Source organism: Ursus arctos, unplaced genomic scaffold, assembly GCF_023065955.2.
Source record: "Ursus arctos isolate Adak ecotype North America unplaced genomic scaffold, UrsArc2.0 scaffold_7, whole genome shotgun sequence".
Taxonomy (NCBI): Eukaryota; Metazoa; Chordata; class Mammalia; order Carnivora; family Ursidae; genus Ursus; species Ursus arctos.
The window spans coordinates 15482820-15507079 of NW_026623089.1; the positions used below are offsets into that span (position 1 = coordinate 15482820).

General features: G+C 43.0%; 1 protein-coding gene across 20 annotated transcripts in view; it reads left to right on the forward strand.

Annotated features, from left to right (window-relative positions):
* ABLIM1 (actin binding LIM protein 1) overlaps window positions 1-24260 on the forward strand; it is a 289882-nt gene that overhangs the window by 74042 nt on the left and 191580 nt on the right. For 12 of the 20 annotated variants that reach the window (XR_008957990.1, XR_008957991.1, XR_008957994.1 and 9 more), the window contains exon 1: window positions 2269-24186. The exons of 6 other annotated variants lie outside the window; for them this stretch is intronic. Coding sequence is in view for 3 of the 14 variants with exons in the window: in XM_044382156.3 (XP_044238091.2) it covers window positions 23943-24186 (244 nt within the window). In the remaining 11 variants the exon portion in view is untranslated. Of the gene's footprint in view, window positions 1-1671; window positions 24187-24260 lie in introns of those variants that run through there. 2 more of the 20 variants (XR_008958011.1, XR_008957995.1) reach the window with 2 other exon arrangements.

The window sequence follows — 24260 nt, forward strand, 5'->3', positions numbered from 1 at the left end:
CTAACAATGCTTAATCAAGCATTTCTCAAATATAGGTGAATATGCAAATTAAAGCATTTTTATTCATTAATTTTGCTGACTGACAATTGCTTTCCTGGGGAGAGTTCTGATGGCTTCTGAAGGAGAGGCTTGTGCTCCAGGTTCCTAGATGATTGAGTTATGTAAGGCAGAGAACACACAGCAGTCTCTCTGATTTCTTTTTTTTTTTTTGAGAGAAAGAATGTCGCACTCAGGTTGGGGGTGGGAGGGACAGGGAGAGAGAGAATCTTAAGCAGGCTCCAAACCCTGCACAGAGCCGACTTGGGGCTCCATTTCAGGACCCTGAGATCATGACCTGAGCCAAAATCAAGCGTTGGACACTTAACTGACTGAGCCACGCAGGTGCCCCAGTATCTCTGATTTTTAAATGACCTTGCAGAAGTACCATTGCCATGTAATTAGAAAATGGTTATACGTTTTATACAGTTTTTGAGCAATTGGTTTGTGGAGTCTAATCACCAAAGTATTCATGCTTCAACTAACAGAAGTCAGATCTGGGGCTCATGGCTTCGAAGGAGCTGCTTTACTGCCCAGCTGTTCGCGGAGTCACAGTTTCAGTGTCGGCTTGCCCCTCCACCCCGGCAGCCCTGCCTTACGAACAGCAAGGAACCCGTGCAAGTTGCTTTTCACTCGAGCCCTGGATTAGCTCCAGGAAATCGTGGCGGCACTACACGTGGTTTCTTCCTCCCCCTTTCATGTCAAATCTGCTAGGAATCATAATCTGAGATTTCAGGGGAGTAGGAGAAACTAGCTCCCATTACATTTGAAATGAGGCTAATGAGAATTTAAAAAACGCAGTTGTGGAAGGCTTCTATTCCATCTTTTAGTAAGGCTCCCGAGACACTAACGAAAAAAACATTAGGGTAAAGCATGAAATCACTGCCATGAGAATGTTAGGCATTAGGCGTAATCAGAAGATTTCAATCAATGTGACTGGCCTTTCGGCAACAGCTGACATAAGACAGCTTTGCAGATGCCAAGCATTTTATCAATGAGTGGTCCAGTTGTGATCCTTTGTCTGGCGCCTGGTGCTTCGGCCAAGTCAGGAGGACGTTATCAGAGGCACAAAGTTCCAGGCAGTGGCCTGGGCTAGGAGGTGGGCGGATGGGGTAATCCAAAACAAAACAAAAAAAGCCACCTAGATGAGGAAGAAAGTAAGCCAGGGACCTGCAATTAATCAAACTTGATGTTGAAACAATGTGATCATGTAGTCTTTCCTTCCAGTGGGTAGGTTATAGGCTTTCTATTAAATTAATATCTCAGAATGGGCGCTGGTCCTTGTGTCTTAATTACAGGAATTAAATGATTTACCCTCACACATAAAACAATTATGCCAGTTTCCTCCGACCGACCACTTAGCCAGTAAATGTATCTGAGGCTGGGGATATTTGTCCTAAGTGTCTTTTCCCATTTAAACTGTATCTTCGTAATGTTTCCAATTTGCAAAAGCCCTGGTGTTCAAAAATAACTGGGAGAAACGCTGGACTGTGGGTGGCGGGTAATCCAACCCAGCATCAGGGCATTCCTGACTAAAGGAAAAAATGCCTCTTTTCCTGAGCCTTTCCGGATGAGGTCATTGTTTTCAGACAGCCTGTAGCTAATATAAACGGCTCAAAGTCCATGGCTTGCCTCAGACCAGTGTTTTGTCAGAGAACCACATCCAAAGCCGTGAGGAATTGTCAGGCTGATAGTCAAAGGAACCTGCTCGAGTTATAACATTTTTGTTAAATCCTTGTATTCAAAAAAGCAATAAGCGCCCATCTGGTGAGATAATCATTCACTAAGTGAAAAAAGGCAGAAGGCTTGGGAAGATCAGTCTTTTCTCCTTTTGCCTCATGTGATTGAGTTATTGTGAAATGACAGTGACCAAAATCTGGATTGTGGATTGTGCCGAGTGGAGGAAAATCCAAGGAACATTCTGGGCGTGCCTTAATGGCGGCTTCCCAGAAAGGATGATTTTCTGCAGGTGTGATGTCAGTGAACCGGTGTGTTCTTAAGAGTGGTCTTCAGAATTGGTAGGAGACAGAGTGGGGAGAAGGGGGCGAGGACTCTGTCCACGAGGAAGGAGCTAGAATCCTGCGGGAAACTTCTCGTTCTTCCTGAGTTGGCCGCGGCACACCCTCTGGGTGGCACACCCCTCTCTGGAGTCCAGCTCAGCCCACGAACTCCTGGGAGGAAAGCCAGGGCCCCAGCCTTCCCTTTGAGGAGTGGATGCAGTCCTTCCGTGCGCGCCCAAGCCAGCCTGGGAAGAAAAGCTGAAATCTTAGCTCTAAGATTCGTGTGTTTAGTTAATGACCTGGGAACAGACTGAGTTCATGGAGGCTCGTCACGTGGTTGAAGACAACCAAGGTTGGTTTGTTCATTTTGTAAACTTGGCGCATGTGCTGCTTGGGGTAGACCATGCTTTAAAGACGGGGAGAGAGTGCAGGGGCATTTCCGGTGGTTGAACGAGTTTTATGCTTATTACAATATGTGAACACTATACGCGTAACCTATTTTTGTATGAACTACATGTCTTCAGTAGCAACATATTTAAAGATATTATTAATTTAATGGGGTTTTCAAATCGACATGACTGTTTTGTAGTGGGAATCCAGCTAAATTAAATTCAGTTAGGGGCACCTGGGTGGCTCAGTCAGTTAAGTGTCTGCCTTCAGCTCAGGTCATGATCCCAGGGTCCTGGAATCGAGCCCGACATCGGGTTCCCTGCTCAGCAGGGACTCTGCTTCTCCCTCTGCCCCTCCCCCCATGTTCTTTTTCTCTCTCTCTCAAATAAATCTTTAAAAGAAGTAAATTAAATTTAGATTGGTCTGTTGGAACACCCCCAAAAGAGTCTTCAGTGACAGTGAATCCTGTGATTCTGTTTCTGCTCCTGTGCCCTTTTTTTCTTTTATGCCCCATTTCCATGACGATACTTCCGTGTTAACATAGCTCTGAGATGAATTCTTTCCTCCTGATGATGTAGTTTTTGTGCCCCTCCATGGGGCACTTGGTGCTTGGAGTTTGGACACTGTCCCTAGAAAGCATCCCCTATAGTTGTGTTTTGTGGGAGTTTGTTCCCTGGAGAGGCTGGCTGCAGGAGGGACCCAGCTTTTCCTGCTCAGCATCCCCAGGGACTGGCAGACAACACCCCAACTTCAGAGGTGGCCCGGCACGGTCTTGCGTGCTGCTCCATTGAGACCAGCAGTCAAGTCGCTTCATGCTGCCTCTTTTGATACTGGGCCCTTTAAGATAAGATATTGTGACTTACTTTGGTTTCAGGAGAACAGGCTAGCGGGTGATTCCAGGTAAGGCAGAAACGCTCTGTAACCTCCCACCTTCACTTCCCTGCTCTCTGCCCTTCTCAGTTTACCAGGACCTCCACTGAGCTGGCGTTTGCCTTCCTACCAGGACAGGCGGGACTGGGGAGACTAGCCCTGCTGGGCCTCACATGTACACACTTGTTGAGAGGTACGGAGGAACTGCAGGTTGGCACCATCTGTAATTGATGAATAATTCATGGTGACTTCTTGTGCCGGAAAACTTTCTCCTGCAAATGAACATTTTGAAAGACAATGCTCATTTAAAACTCCGCATGTGTTCCATATTCTTTATTGACCTGCCTTAGACATTTACTGGGAAGACAAAAGTTGACAAACATCAGAATAATAAAATGTAAAGCTGATAGGGGCCCCGTGTGGTCAGCCAACTCTGTCAAAACTTGTTCCCCCTTATTCTTTCTAATGGGTAACATCACCTGATGTTATAAAAGGCTTCTAGATGCTCGAATAATGTCTAGGCTCTCCTCGAAGATAGAATCTGAATTTTAATGATAATACTGTGCATCTTAATTAGTATTAGTGTATTACTAGTATTTAGAGTTGGAAACCCAGATTCGATGGCTTTTCCTAAATGAAAGGGATAAAATTAGAATATCTCAAGATGTCTGCATGTCTCTATTTGAATAAACTTGAAGCCCTCTGTTTTCCCCTGCACTGTAAAAAGAGTGGATTTTAGTTTTGATTTCCAGGAAAGATAGGGCAGGTTTTAAAAAAATCTTACGTGACAGATTATAATATAAGTAAACAGAGTAAGCCATATATCTGATTATATTTTTTTGAGGTCAAACTGGAAAAAAAAGAAGCCATCTTTCAAAAGAATTTCATTTCTTTTTTCCGTTTCTCGACTACGCTTCCTTTCTACTCATGGCATATTTTTAAGGGATTTGGAGTCTTTCCACTCGCCGCCAGCTGGAATTTACAGAAAGTGTATCCCTGGAACACTCAACAGTTGACTTGAATCTCGGTCATAATGAAATTGGAAGACTGGCAGATTATTCTGAGACTCAAAACAGGCACACCTTATGTTTGAAACATAAGGACTTTCACTACTCTGCATTGTTTTAAAAGTGTTCTCCATTGGGAAAATTGACGATCTATTTCAATTACCTACTTATTAAATAGAAGGATATTCTGAATGGATCTATAATGAACAAGTTGGACCACCCTTCAGCTTTGTCTCTTATTCCTGTAGCTGGTCCTTGGTGCCTTACAGCTTTAACAAAGCTTTCCCTGTTCACCCATCCCTCTTTAATAAGTACATCATTCTGTCCTTTCTCTCCTGGCACACCTTGAAAGCATTAGCTAGTTAGATGACTGTTGATTTACTACCTTCTGCTCTAAGCGATATGCTTAGAGCTGGTGTTTGCATACAATTAATAGTCATTTAGGCATCCGAGACACCCAGCCTTCTCTTTTATGTTAAAATCTAACTGTTGGGGCGATGCTGGCTCAGCTGATGGAGTGTGGGATTCTCCATCTCAGCATCGTGGATGCCAGCCCCGCGTTGGGCGTGGAGATTATTTAGAAATAAAATGTTAAAAAAAAAATCAGATTGTTGACATGTACTTCCCCGTCATAGCATAACTTTAAAGGTTGGGGTGATTGTCAGGATATCAATTCAGAATATTGGGACTAGGATTTTGCAGGATTTATCTCTAAATGCCGTCCCCTTCCAAAAAGGGGGGGGAAATGCAACATGCTGACGAGCACTCCTTTTAAATTTCATCTGAGAGAATGGAATGCCGGACAGGTTTTTCTGCTTTAAGAGGCAGTCACAGCTGCCACTGCAAATGAGCTCTGCCAATGCCAGTGACCAGTGGGTCAATTAGAGCATGACATTGCCAGGGACATGGCCAAGCAGTGGGAGCAGGCTCAGGGGCACCGGCTGTTGGGTTTTCATAGAATGGTCAACAATAGACTGAGCTTTGAGAGGGCTTGTCTCCGTCTCCCCTCCCCTATAGTCGAGGCTTGCAGGCTCCCTCTCCTGACTGCACCCCGGTACCTTGACCACCCTCGAAGGCCACGTATCTTGAGGATCTTAATGGAATAGAAACCCCCCGAGCCTGGTATTACTCTTCTTTGTAATGCTTTTCATGGGACTCCTACCTCGCGCTGACACGTGAATTGAAGTGGCGGAGACCTAGAAGGTGAACTAGTACCCTTAGGAAAAAGGTCACCGCATTAGGGGAGTGGTATTATTTTGTGGAAAGCCCATCTCTGGACTATTTTTAAATGATTTAAATGGTCTGTTTCCCCGATTCTCCCTATGTAAGGTGGTGTTGGCGATGCGAACCCTGAACAGATTCATGAATTTAATTAGCCATTTTACTTTTGAGGCTCGTGGCCTCACCCATGTCTTTATTATTATTATTTTTTAACTTTAAAGGAACTCTCACTCTAATAGTCTCTCTCTCTAATTGGTAGCTTCCTCAGGGAGGGTCTGCTGACGTGTCATAGAGCCCTCCCTGGACTTGGCATTAAAACAGCTCATTAATGTTCTGTTTGTTATCATTAATTTACTAAGCATCTTTCAGCAGGTGGAAGGCACTGTGCTAGGTACCATGCAGAGTAAATCCCTATCATTTAGAATCTATAATCTTGGAAGGATCACTGGCATGATGTGCCAAAGATGAGCTGAGCAAGTCACCTACATGACGAGTTAATAAGCTCCTGAGCAGGGTGAGGAATGCAAGAATAGGAATATAAGTTGTTAGGGGAGGTGGTCACCTCGGGAGACGAGGATGCTGGCTGGGGAAGACCCAGGGCCTCCTTGGGATAGAGATGAGCCCAGTGGTTTCAAGGGCACCATCTGACCACAGATCTCATCTCACCATGGCTCTAGCATGAAGGAAGGTTGCCTCTTGTTCTCCAGAACCATCTCTGCCCCTCCTCACTGCCAGAGCCACAAGGGATTGGGAATTTCTTTTCCCCTTGCTAAAATGGTATTCTGTGGTGAATTTCAAAGTAATTTTTTTTTTTTCCTAATGTAAACCTATAATTTCAGACTTGCAGAAGGAAAGCAGCTTCCCTCTGGACATAGTGTCAAGCTCTTGAGCTCTGGAGTCAGAGAGATTTGGTTCCCATCATGGCTTTGATACCTACTAGCTGTGTAACCTTGGGCAAGTGTCTTAAGTTCTCCAAGCCCGTCCCCACATCTATAAAATGGAGCTAATAGTACTGTCTGCTTTATAAGATCATGAGTATTAAATGAATATGTTTATGTTTAGAAAACCCATGACACAATACCTTATTTGTAATAATGAATGACTTATATAGTTACTGGTTCTAGTTCTACCTGAGAAATGTAGATGCCTCCAAATTATTTATTTTGTTGAATAGTGCCTTGGAATCCAAGACCTTGGTTCTAGTTTGGTTAATTCATTTTTTAAAAAAAATTTTATGTGTGTATTTTATTTATTTTAAATTATACAAACCATACAAGAATAAGCTTTCACTGTAAAAATTTCAAACAGTATATGAAAGGCAAAAGCTTCCCTTGACCACCATCCAAACCTAGGGGGTAACTACTATTATCAGTTTTATTTATTCATTTTATTTTCATCAAAGTAGTTCATGTACCTAGTTTTACAAATGAAATAGTGTCTTCTCCCATGAGTGGGAGACAAAAGAATGAAAGCCAAGGATTCTAGAGTTTTTCTGGCCCGACTTCCTAAGATCACCCATTACTCCCTGTTCCTAAGTGTGGCTCTTTATGTATGTATTCCATTGTTTCTTCTGACTTATGACACATTACAGTCTTTGAAAGTTTGGGGTGCCATTTCTGACCTTTGTGTTTTAGATATTATCTGCTGTCAAGAGTATAGGAGAGTTAATTAAATCCTGACCTTCCTTTGTCGTCAATCAATAGATAATGTCTACCATGAAAAAAATACATCAAGAGATGGCCATTGAAGCATCTTATTTAGGGAGATGGAATTAAGTACCAGAATAGATAGCTAAAAAAGGTTGAAAGAGGTTGCCTCCTCTCTCTTATCCCATTTCCACCTACAGGGACAGGGACCTTCCAGCTTGGCACAGCACTGCATGTGGGCATCCATGAGGATTAGTCTCCGGCCAGAGAGAAGATGAGGAGGGGAAATGGAGGTGTAACTCCTTCCCATGAAAGACTGTCAGACCTGTTCAGTCTTATCCTTCACCCCTGCCTCCAGTGGTACCTGGTGCCCCCAATCCCAGACCCTTCCTGGTTTGCCCTTAGTTGACCTTTCCCTCCAGCTTAACTTACAGCCTCCCCACTCTTTGCAGATATCATTCATTCACTTTCCAGCTTCTAAAGCTGTGTCCATGTCTCTTGTCTGCAGGTGTTCCTCTCTTGTTCTTTTGGGGTTTTGTGAAGACACAGAGATAAACACATGATCAAAGCACTATGTTTTAACCAGAAGCATTTCCTTTCCTACAGCAGAATTATAAGTTCTTTGATATTAGAAACTGATTTTTATAGCTTTCAGAAATCTCCATCATGAGCACATAGTAGGTGCTCACTAAATCTTATTGATTAGTTATTTCTCTTTTGTTCTTTGGCTGGCAAGGGCCATTTATGTATACTACGTTTAACAGTATAGTCACATAAAAACCATGTCACTAAAAAAATTCCAACCTTTTCATTTTTGCCTTTAAGAATCCAAGGAAGTGTAATTATTAGCAGTCAGTATTTTCAGACAGGGTCAACTTGTATCAACTACCTATTGCTTCTTTATACCCATAATTCAGAAACATAAAGCAATGATCATTCATTATGTTTCATGAGTCTGCATGCCGAGGATCAGCTGCTTTCTGTGGCATTAGTGGGCAGTTTGGCAGACTTACTCACACATTTGGAGCTAGCTCTGGTCCATGCATCTCTCACCCCTCTCTTGGGACCAGCCAGTTGTCACAGGCATGTCCTCATCACAGCGAAAGAGAAGGACAAGAGAGCAAGCACAGACGCGTATGATCTCTTGAGGCCTAAGTTCAGCACTGACGCACTGACACGTCATCCTTACTCTTGAGGCCAGAGCAAGTCACGTGGTCAAGCCCAGTCTCCATGGGCGGGCATTGGAAAGTGACACGGCAAAGGACTTGGCTACAAGGAGGGAAAAATTAGGGTCACCGTTGCAGCCTGTCCCATGCTGTGGCAGTCGCATTGGTAAGAATGAACCCTTTTTGACACCAAAATAAAAGTCTATGCCCTGTTAACCTGACAGAATTTTTATTTTTGATTTTTAAGAAGAGAAAGATAATTTTAACCCACAGGGAGCCTACTAACCATACTTGAGGAATGATCTACAGATGAAGCCAATGAGTAAAATGTATGGAGAACAAAAAGCGAAGAGAAGTTTGAATATTTTGTGTGACTAGCCTAAGGCAAACTCTTTGTAAGCGACAAGATAGTAACCATTTTAGCCTTTGTCAGCCAATTGGTCTTTCTTGCAACTCACCAACTGTGATTGTAACACAGAAGCCGCCGTGGGTAATACACAAATGAATGGATGTGACTGGGTTCCAGTAAAACTTTGCAAAAACAGACGGTAGGCATTAGTGTGTAGACTACTGAGCTAGAATATTGAAGGACATAAGAAAGAGTCTGCTAAGGCTTTTTGAAAAAGGAAGAACTATCTCGAAGGCAGTAAGTGTTAATTTAGCTTAATAAGATATGTTTTAGAGAAGTCAGTAAAACCTGTGTGGTCATTCAATAGATCCATTTTCCCACAGGTTAATGGGGTTCAGACAGAGTGAAAACTCCACATTCTTCAACAATATTAGTCAGTACAAATCATTTCTGCCTCTAAAAGCCTGTTTGAAAGCATGCTTACTAAGAATGTTAATGTTTTTGTTTAGCTGGAGAAGGAGGGGGAAGAAAGGTTTAGAAATAAAGTACAAGAAATACCTAATTAAAATGATTTGATTTTATGCCACTTAAAAAATTTTATTTGACCGATGTGATCTAGATTTGTATAAGGGAACTAAGGGGATTAATAGGGATGATTTATTTTTAACTGTTACGAATATGCAGGATTCAAGTGGACATTTTTCTATCTCAGTTGTATTCCGCTTAGAATTACTTAGCAATCTTCATGGTTTTTTTCCCCTATATTTGAAGATAGAAAAAAAGCTCAGAATACTGTCGGGAAATGAAGGATCTTTCTTCCTCAGAATCTTCAGTACCTGTGTATTCATTTACAGTCAGCCTGTCGGTAGCCTTGGGTAGAGTTCTGCTCGTTAAACTCAGATACAAAAGTTTGGAGTGTAGCTTTTGGAAAGGCGGTAAAAAGGAATGCCCCTTGGATAAGAGTCTCAATTCTCTTAAATGTTTCCTAAAGCTTCATATCTTTCTTGAGTGTTTGTTTCTTGGTTTCTCTTTCTTTGTGGAAGATGTCAAAATATACCTGGAAGGTGGGGACTGGAAGGTATTGTTCGATTTCACTCATTTCACGATAATTTTTTTAACTCCTGCTTCATGCCGATTACTGTCCTAGGACCTGGAGTTAGCACAGTTGAAAAAGCCGATCCCTCCCTTTGTGGCACACAAAGAGCTAGGACATGGGGACCACAGCATGTCAGCATGCCCCCGGGAATCCCGGGGGGGAGGGAACCAGCCTCCTTCAGAAGTTAAGAGGGATTTTTCCCAAGGAAAATAAACTCCCTCCTGATTTACACGATTAAAATCAATCGGCACCTTAAAAGGATTTAGAATTTTCTTCATAGTCATTACCTCCGAGGTTGGCGATAAAATTAAAAGAAATCCTTGGGAGGTTTTGAGAACATAATCATTTGAAAACCCCTGAGTTTCTTGGAAAAACACCATTTTCCCAGGTAACATAATCCTGTAAGTCCACTCTCGCTGTTACTGATGATTATTTTACATTCTTATGTAAGATACATTTGTATACATGTCTTCCTTCTCCTTGGAAAGTTCTCTTTCCTCTACGTCAGTTACTTTCCTAGTGTTTTGTGTTAAAAATCCCCCGCAAAACATGTTGAGTCCTAACCCCCAGTCCCTGTGAATGTGACTCTATTTGTCTGCAGGGTTTTTGCCCATGAGCAAGATAAGGTGAGGTCATTAGGGTGGGCCCTGATTCAGGATGACTGATGTCCTTATAAAAATGGGAAATTCGGACACAGAGACAGAGACAGACACAGACACGCAGGTAAAATGATGTGAGGACTCAGGGAGAAGACAGCTATCTACAAGCCAAGGAACACCTGAAGCCACCAGGAGCCAGGGACGAAGTGGGGTACAGAGTCTCCTTCTCAGCTCTTGGAAGGAACCAACCCTGCTGACACACCTTGAGCTCAGACTCCTCGCCTCCAGAACTGGGAGACAATACATTTCTGTGATGTAAGCAAATCAATTTGTGCTACTATGTTAAGGCAGCCCCAGGAAGCAAAAATCATTTCCCCAATGCATAAAGTCGTCGTGAGCATTACAGAGCTGATGTATGTACATAAACATGCACCATAGTGGCTCTCACACAGGATGATTCTGTTACAGTGTGGGCTTCTGCCTGGGGGGTACCAGTGTGGGGCCATCTACCCAATGATGACAGCTCTCCAATGACTGTGGATACCTAGCTACCCCTGAGACACAGGGAACATCTGGTTATCACCAAGCGGGTAAAGAGGACTTGCTTCAGTCACGTGAGAACCATGGAGAGAGCTGTGTGTTCACGGAGCAAGGGAGCCACAGAGAAGCTACAAGAAGGATCACGGCCAGGATATGCCAAGAAACATCCTAGGATCCAGCCTTCCAATAAACTTGCAGATGTTCTCTCTCCTTATGAAGATGAAATATTTATATTTAGTCCCTTTATACGTAGTCCTCAGAGCATTCATATAAATTTCTGACTTTGAAGATTTGGTGGTTGTTTTTCTCCCCCTTTCACACCCATATTCACATTAAGAGTAACAATAATTAAGATAGCTAAAAATATATACATATCCATCCTACATGCTGCAATGTGTGTGTGTGTATGTATACATCCCACAGAAGCAGATAATGCATACTTTATGAAGGCATATACTTCACGAAAGAGGATATCCAAAATGGCCAATAAGCATATGGAAAAAGTCTCACCATCATGAGTCATCAAAGTGCAAGTTAAAACCCCAATGAGATACCATTATTCATCTATCAGAATGGCTAAAATTAAAAGGACTGATAGCACCAAGTTTTGGCAAGGATATGGAACAACTGGAATTCTGCAATGCTGGTGAGAGTCTGAACTGAACCAGTCACTTTGGAAACGTGTCTGCCAGTACCTTCAAACGCTAACCCATGCCTACTGTACCCTAGGTGTATACTCAAGAGAAATGGGTATGTGTGCCCACGAATGGACACATACAGTAATATTCATAGCAGTTTTATTCCTATTAGTCCCAAACTGGAAAAACCCAAATGTCCCAAACCAGGAGAATGGATAAATTAGTTGTGGTTGTGGTGCGCTGTTTAAAGGGAATATTACCCAGAGTGGGAGGAACTACTGAATTAAATAGGCATTATGCTGAGCAAAGGAGCCACAGAAGACTACAAACTGTGTGAATTGTCTCGAGGTGCAAAAGCAAGCAAAACATCTCCTATGATAAGTCAGAACAGTGGTTACCTGGAGGAAGGGGTTTGCAGTATTGACTAAATACAAAGGAACCTACTGGGGTATTAAGAATGTTCTAGATCTTGATCTAGGAGGTACTTAGATGGTTGTACACATATAAAAATTCACTGAGCTCTGTACATGAGATTTGTGAACTTTACCATAGATGTATTTCAATAAAAAATTTAACATTAGAAATTACATTATAGGGGCGCCTGGGTGGCTCGGTCATTAAGCGTCTGCCTTCGGCTCTCTGGGATCGAGCCCCACATCAGGCTCCTCTGCTGGGAGCCTGCTTCTTTGTCTCTCACTCCCCCTGCTTGCGTTCCCTCTCTCGCTGGCTGTCTCTCTCTCTCTGTCAAATAAATAAAATCTTAAAAAAAAAAAAGAAAGAAATTACATTATAATAGATTTGAATGACATGGGGAAAAATTCTGATAAACAAAGGTTGTAAATTGCACATATAATGTGATTTGAACTAAAAATATTTTGTGGGAGAAAACTGAAAAGAAACATAGTAACATAGTAATAGTGGTTTCTGGATGGTAGGATCATGTCACTTCTATTTCTTTATGGTTTTCACTGTTTCTCAAATTTTCTCTAATGAAGTATATCAGAAATGGAACTATCAGAAAATCAAATGGAAGAAACTGTAGCTAAAAAACTGACATAACGTGACCCTCAAATATAAACCAGGTTTGCAATTTTAGGGGTGAATTAGCAATGCAGAGATGGGTGAGTTCATAGGGTTGTGGAGTTACATAGGGCTTCGCAGGGCAGTCAACCCAAGGAGGAGGGACCACGCGGAGGGAAAGGTGTGGTTGAAATCAGGGTTGGTGGGTGGTCAGTTAACCTAGTGTGACCTTTCTTTCAGCCTATCTTTGTTTCTATCTGTTCCATGGATTCTGTGGACCTTCAAGTATCTTAATTGCTTTTTCAATGACTCTAACGTGATGATCTTTTAAACCATTTGTAATTCGTATTCTTAAAAAGCTCTTTTTCTCTCCTTTTACATCCTTAGGCATTACCATTTGCTCTGTTCTCTATTTCGAGGCTGCCTTCCCCCCACCCCCAGCTCTGCTTCTCCATATGCCAATATGAGTTTAAAAATTGTGCCAAGCAATTCTCTCCTTCTGAAAAAATAAATAAATAAAAGAGCCACAGAAACACACACACACACACACACACACACACACACAGCTCCAAATGATCCATCTGTCCTGTTGAAGACATCCACCACCCACTTCATCCTTTTGCAGGCTATTTTTGTCTGCTTTGTCTCGAGAGCTCCTATATTGGAAGCCTTTGCAGAGTACTTTGGTTTCCACCAGAAAATGAAAAGCAAGGCACTTTGTTTTTCTGTTCTATACCTATTGCAGGGCTGTGTACAAAGAAGTGTTCAATAAATGCTGATCGAATTGCCTTTATATAGATCATGGTCTATGCTACCTTCGGATTTTCCTGGGCACAGTTTTATTGATGGGTGCACATTTATAATTATGAAGTGGATTGTGGAAAGGGTAATATTCTTTAGGATCCAATATTTTTCTAAATCTCTTCTCTGCAAAACTGTATCCTCTTAGGCAAGTTTCATTACTACATTTTCAAATTATCTGCGATGAATTGGAGGATGAATTGAAGCCTTCTATGAGTGGTGTTTTTTTTTTTTTTATTCTCTCCTTTTCTTGGCAAGATAAGTAATAGCATTTTGCTGTGTTACTGGAAATTTTAATCAATAAAATGCATGTGCCTTTAATTAGAATGCTAGGAAGTACTACTGAGTTGGATCATTTTGGTAATGCAGTGAGCTGAGAGGTTCAAGCATTTATGCACAAAGGGTCAATTTGAGTAAGTAGAGGCTAGATGGGCAATTCTCATATTTTTCTCAGAGAACCTACCAGAAGATTCATTTTAAGGTCCAGTGTTCATAAATATTTGTGAAGCATCTCCCCCGAAGCAAACACAGAAATTTGTGAAGTAAATATATATATATATAAAAATAAAGGCCACCTTTACTTTCAAGAAGTTCATGGTCCAGTGACTTTTTTTTCCTCTTCCATCTATTCCTATGGCTCCAGCCTTCACTCCGATGGACACTCAAAGGTGCAGCTGCAGCTTTGACTTTTCCGCTGAGACTCAGAGGAACATTCCCATTTGTCTGCTAGACACCACTTTGTAGATGTTATGATGACATCTTAAACTCATTATTATCTCTGAAATTAGTTCATTATCAGCAAAACTCAAATTTCTTTCCTGTGTCTCTTGTCTCAGTGGCTGTACTTTTTTTTTTCCTAGTCACTCAGGCTCTATTCTTTGGAGTTCTCACCAAACCCCTCATATCACAGATTTATTTCCCCCTTAATAAGTATCCACATTTGTTTTCTGGCCATTCGTCCATCGGAGTCAACTCTTGTAAACACTGCCCATCCTCAGTGTGTCTGGGTGTATGAATCCATGCAAGAAAGGGAGGTTCCATGAGGTACTTTATATTTGTGGGAAGATGTTAGAACTGTCTTGTGTTCCTTAGCGACTAACAACTTTGTCTCACCCCACTTGTCCCATGGTTAGTCAAGCTTATCTGTCCCTCTTCCCAACTCAACCTGGGCTAGGTGCTCTCCCTTGTCTTCCTTCTCCCACGTGTTGATGTGTAACTGACTCCTTTCCCATTTCCACTCTCTTTTTTGATTCAATACTTCCAGAGACAGACATCTCTTCCTCCCCTGAGCCCTGCCCCTTCTCATTTGGCACAGTGTGAAGTCTTCCTATCAATACTGCCCACCCAGGCAGCCCCCCAAATCATGGCCTGCCCCAGTCAATGACATGGTATCAACAACAGTAAGCTTTGGGACTCCAAAAGTAGGTATTGTATTTGTTATCAGTTCCAAAGTTCATGGAGTGGGTGTTTACCATGAGGTAATAACACCCAGATTATGACTTATAGCATATTAGAGAGAAGCTATGATTTTTGCATCAGGGGAAATATTAGAAGTAAAACTTAACAGGGAAACATGGATGAATTTCAAAAAACATGCTGAGCACAAGAAGCTTAGAGGCAAAGGGGTAGAACCTGGATAATCTATGTTTATGAAGTTCTAGACTGTGCAAAAAAGAACCGTGGTTGTCTCTAGTGTGGAGGTGGGCATAACTGGGAAGGAGCACAGGGAACTTTCTGAGGTGATGGAAGTATTCTATATCTTGATGGAAATGTGGGTTGTATGGGTGAATGCATTTGTCAAAACTCATTGACTTGTACACCTGAGATCTTTGCTTTTCACTAGATGTAAGTTAGACCTTAATTTTTAGAAAAGAAACAACGTTTAGGCAAAAATTAGAGAGTAGCACGTGTAATAGGATCCTACTAGTGGTTAAAGACAGAAGATTTATAATGTGGATATAAACCATAATATAATGGAGAAAGGACATGTTCTTCTATTCGTGGCACACAAGAAAATGTGATAAACTTTGCTCTAAAAGTGCTTACTAGTATTACACACTTAATTGTTGGAATTGTTGGGAATGCACGGACGCTTATGCAGTGGCTCAGAGCAGAGATGCCATAATTAAAATCTGATTTTACAAATGAGAAAGTATGAATCTTTTATGTGAAAACTGCCAATGCTTCTCAAAATCTTGCACCCCACCACCTTCCGCCAGTACCTAAAATAAAGCAGAGTTGTTTGGTTGAAGCTCGGTGGGTAGGAGGGTTTACGCCGAGGTTTGAAGTCCCGACTGCATGATAGGTCTGTAAGCATGTTTTCTCTTTTTTTCTTTCATGTGTGTGTGTTGGGGGGGAGCAATAGAGACAAGTTCTTTCTTTTCTTTTCTTTTCTTTTCTTTTCTTTTCTTTTCTTTTCTTTTTTTTTTTATAGCTAGTTGCAAATGTTTGAAATTTGGGAGATTTCACATAAAAATCTGAACATCTGGCAATATTTCGCCTGCATTCCAAAGTAGCAATCATTGTCTGGATCTGAGTAGTGGCTTCTTCTTTAGGGAGGGACTGTACTTTACACATATCCGAACTCTCACAAGTATCTCAGGACAAACCTATGGCCTCAATTGTTGTTTTAATTTCTATTTTTAGTCCTATGAGTCTGAATTTCCAGCCTTTGAGTTAATATGTATAGAGCCCCTCCCAGGGACTAGGAACTGCTAAGGCTTTAGTACATACATAGAGGAGATACTATTATTATATCCATTTTACAGACAAGGTAATCGAGGTTGAAATAAGTGAAAAACTCACCTGAGGTTGCCCAGCATTGAGTAGTGGAATGGGACTCTGAATAGTTTTCCTGATTCCAGAGCCCAGGCATGCATTTACCCACCACATTGTTCTTCTTTATGTATTTTTAACTTTGGTTCATCCATTATTTAGTACTTACCTCTGGTTAGTTGAGTTCTTATTAGTTTCCTTATGATTTATTTTGATAGACTAATCCCCGGTCTCCAAACTCTCTTAATTTTGCATCCGAGCATTAAAAAAGTAAAACAACACATATTTATGTATATTATTTGCTGATAAACAATAAACTTGAACTGTATTAATGTTGTGTACTTTCTAAAGCATATACATACTTTAAAATGTTAAAGAACGAGACCATACATATATATGATCTAGAATTTTCTTTCTACATTGCAACAGATTATCTTATAGCTATTGCATACTCCATTTTGATAAACAGGAGATGAAATGACGCCTGGATGATGATTCTTCCTGAAAGCATCTTTCACATCAAGAGACTCCCAGTATTGTATCCAATAAAATTGTCCCTTCCAGATCAAGGGTGCCATGAAAGTCACCAGACCAGCTCAGACTATGAAAAGACAAGGGCAGGTTCCCCTTTGTTAGAAAAATCATAGTCCATCTGGAGCCACATTTAAAACACTGCGTTCTAAAACCTTGTACAGCCCCGAAATTCCAAAGAGTCAGAGGCATCTTTTATTCATATGAAGTTCTTGGATCTGTCTTTGGGGAATTCAGGTTCTCTTCACACATCAAGTTCTGACTGTGGGTTTCGTTTTAAGGGGAGCAATAGCCCCTGGGTCTGTTTCTCAGTCTGAGGTGTGGGGGTTCGTGTGGCGTGTGTCACCCCCTCACCTCTCAGGACAGCTGCCGTGATGAACGCATTTATGGTTGTAAAGTACTTGGACAAAAACAAGTGCTGAGAGAGGCGGTTAATACTGAATCAGGGTGAAAGGCGCCTGTGGCTGTGTGCCAAGTTTTCCCAGCGTTCTGACCCTCTGAAGAAAGAATGGCAGTCAGCAGACTGTTCGGAAGCATTTTTTTTTTTTTTTTTTTTGGGCTTGCTCAAAGGTAGTGCCATTTTATTTCTCTAAATAGAGTTGTTCATAGGTGGATGAATACATTCTTCCTTCTAAGACCTTCTCTGTCTCCTGACCTCCCTTCCCATCGTCAGGTGTGATCTAAATAAAGCATTCTTCCAGAGCATCCTCTCTTCGGATTGTTCTTTTCTGCCTTCCCCCAATCTGCTTATTTTCTTTGTTAAGGTTTTCTTTGAGGTTTAGCTCAAACTTCGTATTTTCCATAATCCCACCAGCACCAGGCTGACTCAGTCTTTCCCTCCCATGCACTTTCATAATATCAGAGCACGGCATTGAGAGTGTGCTGGGGAAACACGTTTGACACCCCTCCCCTGCGGACTCCCTAAGGGAAGCGGGTTTTTGTGTGCCATTGTTGGGAATAGAAATACATAACAATTGTCCCTGTGAGAGGTGAGACACAAGCCACTTGTCTTTCTCGGAAATGCATTTTCTTTAAGACAGAAAATTAAGACGTACCACTCACCATATCCAGAATCTCTGAGCCAAGCCCCCAACCTCAGACCGCTCTAACTCTACACTGGGGTGGTATTTACCAAGTTGGGCTGCAGTTGGGCAAATACATGCCTGTATCGCCTGCCAATTTACATGCCCTTTGAGGGCTCCTATCTCATTCACTATGAAGGCAGCTAACACCTGACCTGTCTCATTGTAGGTGCTCAGTAAATATTTGTAGCATGAAGATAGATCCCTTAAACAAAGGATGGTGAAAAGCCTGCAGCTGATTTTATCAGGCATCCTGTTCTGTTCCTTATCTATCTTGCATATTTCTTGTGACTCTAAACTATAAGGAGTTCCTCTTTGAAGTTCAAGTCCAGAGGTGAATGATTGCGGAAAAAGACCTCAGTGAGCAGGAGGCCCTGCTTGCAGCACAGTCGGGAAATAGATTATTTGGGGATGGTTGACGGCTTCTAGTAAACTGACAGCATGAGCTTTGCCAGAGTGCGTCGGAGCTCTTCCGCGTTGAGATCGATGAATTATAAATACTTCAAACTGTGTCACTGGAAACACTTCCCTCTGTATTTTTCCTCTGGGAGGGCTGGGGAGGGGAGGCTGGGGCGGGGAGGCTGGGGCAGGCAGGCGCCGTGCACCTGCTCTGGGGCCAGCAGCTCCCTCAGCGGGCATACTGAGAAACGCTGACCCTGGGGTTTCTGGGTCCACATTCAGCTACTTATCCCACCAGCAAGGACGGCTTGTCTCCTAATGACCAACCACTGGGACAGCTTCCTGTGGCCGCCCCTGGCTTGGGCCTCGTGGGCACGTGCCTGTCACTTAGTCCCTTCCAGGTCAGCGGCACTTACATCAGCTCTGACCTGCAGGAAGAGAATCCCGTCCTGCATATGTCGGAATAGGAGTTCTCAGGCCAATCAATATAAAAGGTCTTTATTGTCATCTCCTGTTTAAGCAGTTAATAATTACCAAAGTGTGTTTTGTCTTTGATAACCTGACTTTTACCCAAGTATTAGATACTAATGTTTCACACTCCTTCTTACGGGGAATGGTCAAAGTCTCTTGATAAGGCATTGAGCATCTAGTATGTGTGGGAGGCATGTCGGATACAGGGTGACAAAGGAAAGACTCCTGCCCTCTAGAAGCTTCCCAGCTAGCAGAGGAAACAAAAAAAGTCTACAGATAACCATATTACAGTGCAGGATATAAGAAATACTGTGGGAGAGCTGCTACTTTGGGACAAGACAGGAAGGAATTGATTCTAGCTGGAGTGATTCTGGATACCTGGATGGGGAAGGTCAGAGTTGAGCTGCATTTTTAAACCCAGGTGGCTTTTCCAAAGGATCAGATGGGAGAAGGTCAGGAAAGGAGAAAGAAGCATGGGAATGATTAAGGGTCTGGATATGTTCAGGGTATAGAGAAGGTTTAGAAACTAAATGAGACCAAAGCTGGTGTGTTGTGATATGTGGCCAGAAATGTAGTGCTGTGACCCTATGGAACAGATTCGTGGGGCAGCCTTGTCCAACCTATGGGACTTGGGCTCCTGGATGCCTGTCCACCCTCCCAGAGCCGATCCCCGTCTGCAGCTTCTTCCTTGAAGGCATTCCAAGCCTGGCTCGCACCGCCATTTGGAAATCTTGCCTACGGAGAGTATTGTCAGAGAGTAATCGGAGACGCTTGCTGTCGGTTAAACTAATTAGGCTTCAATCCTCAGAGTGCCTTGGTGCTCTCAACCCTGAATGCTCAGCAGATTTTATGTAGTATCTGCATTATTAATGGAGATGATATGGACGAGGGGGCTTGGCTGCCTGTTCTGTTTGGAGCAGGTCTTGGGCAGGTTGCATCACGGGAAGAGAGGCCACTGCTTGCCGAGTGATGGACGAAGCAGGCCTTCCTGAGGAGCCCTACCCAGAGGGGAGCCTGTGCCAGTATGCTCAGAAAATCACAGCCTGCTTTGGAGGAAAGGGTAAGACCCCTTAAACAGTGAGCTTTGCGGAAGAGGTGCCCAGGGTTGACCACGCAGGCGAAGAGAAGAGCTAAACTTGAGGCTTGCTGGTCCAGGAAAAGGTGTAGCTGCTGGAGTGGGAGATCCTCCAAGGGGCCGAGAGCATCTGAAAGTCTGACTGTGCCCCTTCCGCTGATCTTTCCCCCTTAGAAAGCTGTTTCTCTGCTTTGTCTGTTCTGCTCAGCAGCAGAGGTCATCTTGGAGCTGGGAGCTACTGCGGGCACTTGCCATGCACTTGCTGAGCTCCTGTTTGCTCCTTTCTGATTAAAACCAGAACCCAAACTGAGAAGCCAGTAACCCCATTGTCACTGATAAAGCCACAGGCTGTAAATTCAGACCATTCCCTTAGAAAACCAAATGGCATAAAGATTCACATGTTAAGGTGGTGGTTTTCTCTCTAAAATGTTTTTTCCTGGCAAGAAGCAGGTAGATTACAGCAGATGTTTTAAAGGGAGAGGTAGGCCTTTGTCTGGAGGAAGAAAGACCTAAATCATAACATAGAATAAAATTAAAGAAAAGGCAGAGTGCATTTCTGGAAAAAAAATCCCTGCAGGAATTGACCTGTGACTGGTGCATTAAGAAGCAGTGAAGGCATCCAGCCTCTGAACACTGTCGCCTCGGCGTGCCTGGCTCTGAAGTTGGGGTTCATCTCATCACCCAGCTCGTGCAGAGTGCTCGGGCCTCTCGGTGCGAGGTGAAGCTGCTTGGTGAATTTGTCCACTCATGGTTTCTTTTCACATCCTAGAAGAGCTTGTGCGGGTGCAGTGGAACTGTCAGTAGCAGAATTAGGAATGTCCTACCTGATGAGATTTGCAGGCCACCAAAATGTTGGGTGAATATCAAGCATTTGTAATGAGCATTAGCTTTGTAGTGTAATGCATTGTGATACTTCGTCACACGACCCTGTAAACTGTCCCCAGACCAACTACACTTCTTTGTAAATGCTTTGCCTGTCATTTTATGGGCTGTGGCAAGAGGCTGATATTCATGTAGTGGTGGAAGAAATGGTCCATTGATGCTTTTGGGATCTTCTCCATCCTGTGCTTTCATGGCTGAAGAGATTGCTGTCAGGCAGATAGCCCTGAAAGCATACCTTTAAGATTGGAGGCTTGGCGGCGAGCGGGGGGGGGGGGGGGGGGGGGGAGGGTAGGGATGGGTCGAATGGGGGGAGGGTCTTACCAGGTACAAGCTTCCAGTTATAAAATAAGACACAGGATGCAGTGTACAGCATAGGGAACATAGTTCATATTGCAACAACTTCGTACGGTGACAGGCGTTCGCTAGATTCATTGTGATTACTTTGCAATATATGTAAATGTTGAATCACTGTGTTGTACTCCTGAAACTAATATAATATTGTATGTCAACCACACCTCAATAGCAAAATGCAAAGGTCTTTGTTTAAAAAAAAATGATAGGAGGCTTGTCCTCTGCTGGGTATTTACCCTGGATTATGTGGAAGAGGTTAGGTTAAGAGCTCTGGACAACCTGGCAAGTGGAACTTAGTGCCCATTGTCAGTGCTGGCTCCCACTCCCAGGCAACTGGTACCTGAGGTTTATCTCTCTCCGCCGCCTGAGAAGGGAGCCACCTCTCACATCTACGTGTAGTCAGATTGTCTTTAAAACAAACAGACCTCTGTGATTTTCATCAGCCTCGTCTACGGTCCACATGTAGCTTACTTTCCGTCCTGATCTAAAAGTCATAAAATAGATCAAACTTCTTACATATAATCCTTTTATGGAAGAATTTCATTTTTCCTTTATAGAAGCTATTGGGACACAATTGCTCCTTGAACTAAAGAGATGGATCTCTAATCTTGTCAAAAAATGTAGGGATGGCCTGAATATCTACTGATAACAACAGCTAAGTGTTGAGTTGGAGTCCATGCTGTAGCGTTCGTTTCAGTGGGCAATGCTTGGCAAGTTTAGGGACCAAAAAGGCACACGAGCTTTGCCGTGGAAGAGTTACACTTTGGCGTGGTCAGGAAGATGCTGGATTTGAAGAAAACAATCATCTTATCTGTCCAAAGTCTATGTACGTTGTTAATGTATCCTAGAGCCTATGTTTGAAGTGGCTGCATCCAGCCTCTCTATCAACACATGCACACATTTCACAAACGAGCCGTGTGAACACACAAGCAGATAGAGCGGCTCAGGGGCTTAGTTTGCAAAGAGCAGGGCTCTAGGAACCTAACCAGAGGAAGAAGGAATTAAGGGTATAAGGCAGAGGTTCCCACTCTGTGATGTTTATAGAAAAACACTCTAGAAGAACCTAGGTCTGAGACAGGCCTCAGGCATCTATCTGTGTTTTAAACAAATTGGTCCAATAACCTCACGTTGGGGAACATTGGTAAAATATCTCACACTATGTATCCTAAGGATCTTTGAAATAGACAAGCAAGAAATAGAACACAGATTGTTTTACCTGCTTTGTAAGCTGTTTTTATAGGAAGACCTTAGAAGGATTTATTTTCTGGGGGCAGTAGTGGTCTAGGGCTTAATTCCCCAAATTTGAGAACAGAAATTTCACCATATAACTGTGCTAGTAGAAAGGCTCCCACATTTTTACCCTCCCGAGCTCCATCCCAATCCCCAGCCCCGTCCCAAGGCCTCTGGACAGAATCTACTCCTCCAGTCCCACCGTGCTTCCCATCGGGAAGAGTCATTCTAGTGCATTTGGATTCTCTGGTTCTTGAGTTCTGTTGCCAATCTTGCATTAAAGATTAGAAACTAGTTTCTTTTCTCTGCTGCATCTGTCTCTAGGTCTTGTGGAAGGACCTGACGACTGTGGTAGGAACAGTCGTAACCTTGGAGTCAGGAGACCTAGATCAGCCATGGGCTTGCTGTGTTGTCATGGGAAAGTCTGCCTTTCTCATCTTAAAGTTAAAGGGCTGGAGGAGATCAGTGCTTCCTGAGTGCTGGTCCTGGTCTGGGGAACTTAGGAATATAAGTTCCTGGGCCTCACCCTACTCCAACAGCATCTCATCAGAGGTCCGGGCTAGATTTCCACAGTTGAGCGCTTCTACAGAAAATTCTTAGGCATGGCGTTATTTGGGAAACACTGGGCTAGATTAGCTCTGAAGTCCTTTCCAGCTCTCTAATTCTATTCTGTTTAAAGTTTGTACAGGTTTTAAAGGAAAATGGTATCAGAACATAATGGCCCGGTGACAGGAGAAGGCGGTATGGGTTTTTTCACTCTGACTTGTGACTATTGCGTCATTTCAGACTGTCATATATTGTGCTTAACCTTCCTGAGTGGGTGACAGAGGGTAAACGTTCATGACCAGGGTCACTCCTGGTATGTCAGCACATAGTTGAGCAAAGGTCCTGCTAGCTTGTAACTTCATGAAAACAGGCAGCTACTACATGGTAATTCTGCTTCCGTCATGTGATTCTGCAATGGTCGAAAACCCACGAAACAACATTAAGAATATTATTAGCAAGGAGGGCACGTATTGCATGGTGCACTGGTGTTATACGCAATTAATGAATCATCGAACTTTATATCGGAAACCGGGGATGTACTGTATGGTGACTAACATAATATAATAAAAAATCATTTAAAAAAATAATAATACAAAAAAAAAGAATATTATTAGCATTGGATTAATGGAACAAGAAAGATTTTCATGGCACTAGGAGGAAGGGTTTCCCTCTAGAAGGTGGAAATGATCGTTGACTGTGGCCTGGAGCTGGATTTGTTGCTAGTTGAAACTGAAGACCTCTCTTGGGGGTCTCTCCCGTGAGATCTGAGATACTGAAGAACTTGGAATTATTATCTGAGTTTCTTCTGCTCTGTGTTTTTAGATTACACATAATACGTGTAGATGTCCTTAGAGCTGTTCACAGGGCTCCTGCCAGACGGTATTAATATAGGAGGACTCTTGGCAGGTGAATTCCTTTAGATACTGCAGCTATGTCCTTTCTCTTGCTGTGGATATTAATCTGGTTTTTGAATATGCGTTCCCCTGTCAGACTGACCATGGCCTGAGTTCCTCCTGGTAGCGACTGTTTCTATACCTGATCATCTGAATGTATGGAGCCCTAAGCTCTTGAGGCTAATCCCTTAAATACATCTTCCCTAATCTCCTTTACTGGGCAGTGAGGGGAAAAAACAAACAAGAAGGAGCCAGGAGAGTTGAAGGGAAAGCACAGCCTCTTGGGCTCCTGGTGTCCATTTCTCCTTTGTTTGCGATCCATGCCAAAATGCCCTCCTTCCTCGGTTTAAAGTGTCTGGGAAAACTGTGCAGCTCTGAGAAAAGCAGAGTGTCCTCTTCTGAGAGAGCAGGCAGCACGGGCTCGTACAGAAGGAGGCTGGTCGTGGAGGATGTGAGCATCACCGGGATCCCCCCGCCGGCTCACAGGCGGGCCACCATCACCCACTTGTTGTATCTGCATCCCGAGGCCTACTGCACCCTGGAACACTTGTTTAACTGCTTGGATCCTCCCGGTAAGTGAAGGAGCCCGCTCTGCACACGCCTTTGTGTCTTGTGATTGGCCTGTGAAGTACCATCTAGAGTCGTT